This window comes from Astatotilapia calliptera, chromosome 3 (genome assembly GCF_964374335.1).
Source record: "Astatotilapia calliptera chromosome 3, fAstCal68.1, whole genome shotgun sequence".
In the NCBI taxonomy this organism is placed as follows: domain Eukaryota; kingdom Metazoa; phylum Chordata; class Actinopteri; order Cichliformes; family Cichlidae; genus Astatotilapia; species Astatotilapia calliptera.
In genome coordinates, this window is record NC_137424.1 from 31956864 (window position 1) to 31964170 (window position 7307).

Sequence of the window (7307 nt, forward strand, 5' to 3'; positions counted from 1 at the left end):
CTGGGTACATTTCCTTGTAACACTTATAGGGATGATATGGTAAATGGCCTGCATTTGTATAGCGCTTTTCTAGTCCATAGGACCCCAAAGCACTTTACACTACATTCAGTCATTCACCCATTCACACACACATTCACACACTGGCGATAGCAAGCTACATTGTAGCCACAGCTGCTCTGGGGCGCACTGACAGAGGCGAGGCTGCCGGACACTGGCGCCACCGGGCCCTCTGACCACCACCAGTAGGCAAACATGGGGTTAGTATCTTGCCCAAGGATATTTGGCATGCAGCCAGGATGCAGCCTGGGATCGAACCACCGACCTTCTGATTAGTGGCTGACCTGCTCTGCCACCTGAGCTACAGCCACCCATATTTACCATTTGTAATACTGTTGCAAAACTCAGCATCACTGATCACAAGAGAGGAACATATTTCAGTGTCAAGTTTTTGTGTTCTAACAAACCTATATGAACCCAGACCTTGTGGTCGATGCAGTGAAGCAAAGTGCTCATAATGGGCTCCTCCTCCTGCCTCACAGGGCACTCCACAGAATGGACACTGTTTGCCGCAACCAATCACTCTGGTAAAAAGCTCATTATGTGGTTTCATATTGAGCTGTTTTAGCTTTCTTTCAAAGTTTGACTTTTTAAATTCACTCCTAAGAATGTTTCCCATGTCATTCACAGACACTGTGAGCCAATCAGCAAACTGTTCCTTATCAGCATTTTTTAGGATCATGAAAGCATCAAAAGCATCCTGGGAAATGACCAGTTTATCAAGATCTTTGCGAATGCTTTCCCCAAATGTCTTCAAGTCATGACTCTTTCCTGTTTTTGCTTTGTTGATGGCATCATTTATGCTTCTGATACATGACTGGAGATGTCTGTCCTCAAACTCAGATATTGTTGACACAGTTGAGAAGTGCTCCAGTATTTGGTTGAGTAGCCATGTCTTTACATAATCCTGATATGAGAAAATATATCTCTGGTAGTTTTTAAAATCCTCCTTCGAAAGCAGATCCAGTAAAATTGAACACTGGAAGGACATTCGTGTGCTGAACTGCTCACATGTCAGCATGTCATCAATGATATTAGGACCCAGGGAGCGATTAACAAAGTCTTCCACAGCAGGCTTCAAGCATTTGTTGGTGAATTCTTCTGCCTTCTTCTGACACTGGTCTCTTTTATTAAAGATGTCTTTGAAATCATCACGAAACTTTTCCTTGTTTTTCATCAGACATCTGTAGGGATCATTTTCTTGGATGAAATCTTCGTGCATTTTCTGAAACTCTCTGGCTGCAAATCCACAGATGTGCTGTTTGAGAGAAACTTCAAACTCGATGTCTGTCTTAACATCGTGATTGTACTGTAGACTCCCATCAATCATGTGTAGGATCTCCTGGATGTAGGTGTCATGGTAATTGTTTCTGGTTTCCATTTTCTCACTTACAAACTGAGTGCAAAAATTGATGATGCTGTCAGCCAATTGTTGTACAGCCATTGTGTGATCTTGAATGTTGAACATCTTGCTGAGTTTGTGTTTAAATTTGTTGTAGAATCCTTCAGCTGTATATTTGAAAGGCTCTTTTCCACAATCTTCCAAACTCTTTAGACTTAATAATTCACATGCATGACTCCCCCTGTGTGACAGATTGATTCGCAGGAAGTGAGATACGCTGGTGAAGACACTGAAGGTCTTTTGTTCACAAAAAGAAAGTTTCTCCAGTGTTTCATTCCACATCTTATCAAACTCTTTTTCCAGCTCTTTGTCTGTCATCTGGACTTTTTTCTTTTTGCATTTGTCTATCAACACACAAACTGCATTTTCAATCTCTTGTGTATGGTTCTTTTTAATTTTTTCAATTTCTCTCATGCCCTCTCTGATTTCTGCTGCTGCTGTGAGCTGATTAAAAACAGATCTCTCCATTTCACGCCGAAGGCTCTTTACACTGTTTGAGAATTCCTCTTTGTATCCTTCAACCAGATAAACATGACCCTCTGTTTGCTGAAAATACTGTGTCAGATTTTCGAGAGGTTTTGTCTCCCATGTGGACAGCAGTGTGGAGGCTTCACTTTTCAAACATATGAGAAATTCTCTCATGTCAGATGGTTCAGATTTTACAGCAACTTTACCAAAATTGGAAATTCTTGTTTCTGTGTTTGTAACCCAGGTGTACATCTCTTTTTTGAATTCCCACTCCCATTTGTTGAATTCTGTGCAGAGTCTCATGTATGCATCAGCTACGAGGCTGTTTCTGAAGCTGAAGATAAAGTTTTCATGCTTTACTGCAGTCCACAGACTTGTCATCCACTCTTTAAAATCCAAGATATCATTAGCAGATGACTCACAGTTTCCCAGCAGTTGGATGATGTTTTTCTTGAGCTCATATACAGCCTCACTGTACCCTGCATTGACTGGTGCCATTGGTGGGTTTCCATTCCAGAGTCCAGGAATGTACCAGTTCCCAGTGTCAGGGTTGTACTCCATCACATCAGTGAAGCTCTTGTTCTCCTCTTTCTTTTCCATTTTGGCTGCTGCCTGGGTCATCTCATTTAACTGTTCCAGGAGCAGTTTCCTGTCTCGTAAGTTCTTCTCATGGGCTGAAACATCAGACACATTCTGGTGAACAAACACACATTTAGGCTTTTTGCCCACCTCCTTCATCCTGAGAAAAGCATGCACAACTATTTGTAGGATGTCCTTCATTTCGGCTGAATTCTCCATTGCAATATTGACAGTGGCGACATCACTCAGCCCTATAACAAGTGTTGCAAGCTCATTGTCGTGCTCAAAGCTGTTGTCCAGTTGTGCACGTTCTGGTGACTTTAAGCCCTCAGTGTCAATGATCAGCATGAAGTCAAAATTTAGGACTTTTTTCATGTCTTCATTGATTTTGATGAGCGACATAAAGGCACCTCGAGTACATCGACCACTGCTGACTGCAAACTGCACTCCAAACATGGTGTTAAGGAGAGTGGACTTTCCTGTGCCCTGAACTCCAAGAACTGTGACTACACGTATCTTTCTGTTTGGAGACACCAAGTCACTGAGCTGAGAGAGAACATCACTCACCCATCTGAGAGGGATGTTGGATGCATCTCCATCTACAAGCTCAAGAGGAAATCCATCAAGCAACAACTGTGCACACAGTTTGGGCAGATGCTGCAGCTGTTGACGTGCTGGATCTGTTTGTGGAAGGGACAGTGAGGCTTCATAGATCTGACCCATTTCACGGAAGAAGTGTTCAGTCCCCAGTGAGCTGTTGGAAATTTGTCTGTCAATTTCCTTGATCTCTTCTTTGTTCTCAGAGTTCTTAAATTTTTCTTTATATTTTTCCCGAAGTTCAGACAATTTTACATGAGACAGGTTATCGAGGTTCATTTGCATCAATTTCAGGAAATAAAACCTCTCTGTTCCTGGGCTTGATATTGCATTGATGAAACATGTCATAGCTGTCGACATGTTATAAGAGTTCTGCTTTTTCCGCAGTTCTTTTTTCTGTAACAGAAGTTCACTTCTGTAATCTTCAATATTTCTAGACCCGATATGTTGAAGTCGAAATTCTTCCTTCTCTAAGCAGGTCAGTTTTTTCCATATTTCACCTTGTCGTGGAAGCTGATCTTCTTTGTATTTATGGATGTCTTGAATTTCAGCAGTGATGGCTTCTGCATTTGTCTTTGCAGTCTGGCACTCTGGAGAGTCTTCATCAACCAGGATCCCCAGTTCATGGGCAATTTCTGCCATCTGCTCTGTTTGCATCTTTATCTGTGAGTTCTCAACTACATCACTGATTGTTTTCCTCAAACTTTTGACAAAACACTCCATGTTGCGGTGAACAAAGGTGTCATGGTACTGCTGAGAATTGCTCAGAAGTTTATTGAGAATCTCTGACTTGGATAAAGAGCACTCACCCAGTCTGACAAAAGAGATCATTGGAAGTTCAGAGAGAACAATTCTGTCTTCAATAAAGCCCTTGGATTCTGACAGAGACTGAGGTCTGTACTTTTTAACAATGTCTCTCATGGCCCACAGCATGAGTGTTTACTGTTTCGTGTCTTGATTGGAAAGCAGCAGAGGAACAGAGAACTGACACATGGACATTTTTAGTGGCATTTCCTGCTGTAGAAAACCATCAGAACACAGAAAGAGAGCAGCAATTGTTACACCCCTGAAAACAGGGGGAAAAGAATCATGAGAGTGATTATGACTTGCGTGTCTCATGCAGTAGTTTATTGCAGTGAAAATGAGCAGAAACGTTTCACATTCTGTACTGCTAAATGTCACATGGTGGAAGAAAAACACTAAATAATAAACCGAAATACTAAAGTGCTTACTACATATACTTGAGCAGGTTTCCTGATAAAATGGCTGACAATCGCGGCATTTTTAGCTCTTTTATCTTAATGGCCATTACTGTCATGACCCTGTGCCTTCTCGGCTGACTCTGTATGGGTACAAGTGTTTTTGTTGTGCTGCATCTCCTTCTCTCCCCTCCCGCGCACTGCGCTCTACCGGGGCGGAGTCATGACGGCTCCAGCCCCTGGCTCGGACACCTGCAAACAATCATCTTACTCACTTCTTAAGGCGGCTGCTGAGAGTGCTTCCTCGCTGGATTATTGTGTAACACTTGTCAGTGTCATCGCCAATCTGAGCCTTTTTCCGAGTTTCTTTCGTGCCGCAACTTACCTGTTTTTCCTCCCTGTGCCAGATTTCTCGCCAGCCTGAGGACCGCCGTTTGGGTGAGCTAAAAGCCGGAGTCCGAGCTACCTGAGCTTCAGTGGATTGTGTATATAGCCGTCCTCTTCCCGTGCCTGTGTTCCCCGGAGACCCTCACCTGTATATATCCGCACCTGGTGTCTGTGTGTAAATAAATTGTGAACTTTAGTGACGGTCTGCCTCCGAGTCTCTCCTGAGCCTGACAATTACACAGTACAAAACACAGCTCAAAACCGCCACGTATATGTGCACAAAACTGTAGTATAATGCTTCTAACGCTTACAAAACAATGAAGGATTACCTCTTAAATATCTTAACAGTGTACACATTGGAAATATATCAACTTTTAAAGACTTTTACCTGAAAACAGGGGGAAAAGAATCACGACAGTGATTATGACTTGCGTCTCTCATGCAGTAGTTTATTGCAGTGAGGAGAATGCGTGAAAGCCCCCTAGTGGAGAATAGAGACACTACTAATCGATCCCAGAAAAGGCTTACTAGCCGATCATTGATGTATAGATTGTAGTTCTCTTAAGTAACATGAAAGCCATTAATATAACATGAAAAACTAGAAAAATTTGCATTTCCTGCGAAAATGCAGTGTGGATGCCTTAACGGCTGAAGATATCTGCTGAAAAAAGCTGAAAAAGTTGAAACAAAAAAAAAAAAAAAAAAGATGCCCTGAGCAGGATTCGAACCTGGCCCTCCTGATCAAAGGGCAGCTATTTAGCTCACTGAGCCAAACACTTTCTCACAAAGAAAAGGTGGAGAGATTGACAATTGTGCTAGCAGAATTTGGGCAAAAAAAAAGGGGTGAAAATTCTGCTGAAAAGAGTTCCATCAGCAGAATTTCTGCTGAAAAGAGGTGAATGAGCAGAATTCTGCTGAAAAGAGTTTTTTTCTGAAAACAGCAGAAAAAACTGAAAATTTTGCTGAAAAGAGTTTAATGAGCAGAATTCTGCTGAAAAGAGGTTTTTGCTGAAAAAGAGCTGAAAGTTTAACTGTTAAGTGAAAGAAATGTTGCCCTAAGCTGGATTTGAACCCAGGCCTCCCAGTCTGAGAACGGATGCTTATCTCACTGAGGGAAAGCACAGCTCAGCCCATCATGCAAAATCAGTGACCACATTGATAATGTGTTCCATTCATTTCAATGGTCAAAAGTCATAACACACATCAGCAGAAATAGCAGAATTTTTTAAAGTTTAAACATAGCATTTCTGCTAAAACTTAGTATTTATACTAAATAATATTTTTTTCCTGCCAAATCATAGCATTTGTGCTGGAACACAGAAAGTTCCACCAAATCATACAATTTGTACTAAAACATTATTTATGATTTAGCAGAAACATTGGGACTTGGTAGAAATACTATGATTTACATGAAATACTTTGACTTAGCAGAAGTACTACAATCTAGGAAAAAAGTACTAAAGCATAGCAGAAATTCTATCATTGAGCAGAATTACTAGGATTTAGAAGAAATACTAAGATTTGGCACAAACACTGATGTGGCTCAAGAACCTTTATTGTGCAGTTATACTATTATTTGGAAGAAATACTATACTTTGGCACAAATACTATGATTTGGAAGAAATACTATGTTTTAGCACAAATACTATGATTTGGCTCAAATACTATAACTATCCTCGGTCAGAAGGAGAGGCTGACATCCAGGGATTAGATTACCACAGGTGGAGTTTATTGCGGTCAGATGGATGGTACAGGGAGGTATGGCATACAGTAGGAGGATGTGGAGAGGTGATATGGTGTGGTTTCTATGATTAAGAACAGGGTATGCATTACAACATGCATACAGATTAAAGATTAAGAAAACTGGTAACAAATTCCTCCACTACAAATCAGTCTGATGCCACTTTTTACAGGGTTCCCGTTTACTAAGGCACTACCCAAAAGGCGCCACAAGAGGGCACTCCAACACAAGAGATGACCTATTTACACTGATGCACTTAGTAAACAGCCCCTACTTAGCCACTACATAATACAGTGATATTACAGTATACAAATTCACACGAATACTATGATTTGGCAGAAATACTATGACTGAGTAGTAATACTATAACATAACAGATTTCCTAAAAAAAACTATTAAATTGCAGTAATTCTATGACTTGGCAGAGATACTACGTTTTAGCACAAATACTATAACAACGCAGAAATACTATGACTTAGTAGTAATACTATAACATAACAGTTCAATGTTCTTGCACAAATACCACAATATGGCAGAAATACTATGTTTTAGCACAAATACTGTGATTTGGTATAAATACTATGATTTGGCACACATACTATATTCCGCAGATACACTATAACATAACAGATATGCTACAACTTAGTAGTAATACTATAACATAACAGAATTATTATTTGGGCACAAATACCACGATTTGGCAAAAATACTATGATTGGGTACAAATACTATGATTTGGCAATAATACTGCATTTTAACACAACTACTGAGATTTAATTGAAATACTATGATTTAGAAGAAATACTATTACTCCATACAAATACGATACTTTGGGACAAATACTATGTTTTGGTTCTAATACTATGATGTGCAACAA

General features: G+C 40.4%; 1 protein-coding gene across 1 annotated transcript; it reads right to left on the reverse strand.

The window, feature by feature from the left end:
- Positions 1-358: 358 nt before the first annotated feature.
- On the reverse strand, positions 359-4024 carry LOC145423074 (interferon-induced very large GTPase 1-like). Its single transcript, XM_080295203.1, has one exon. The coding sequence runs from the start codon at positions 4022-4024 to the stop codon at positions 359-361; it is 3666 nt and encodes a 1221-aa protein (XP_080151329.1).
- Positions 4025-7307: the final 3283 nt, after the last annotated feature.

What these genes read in the sequence shown, in the direction of transcription:
- LOC145423074 (XM_080295203.1), bottom strand. Translation starts at nt 4,024, where the DNA reads ATGAGAGACATTGTTAAAAAGTACAGACCTCAGTCTCTGTCAGAATCC.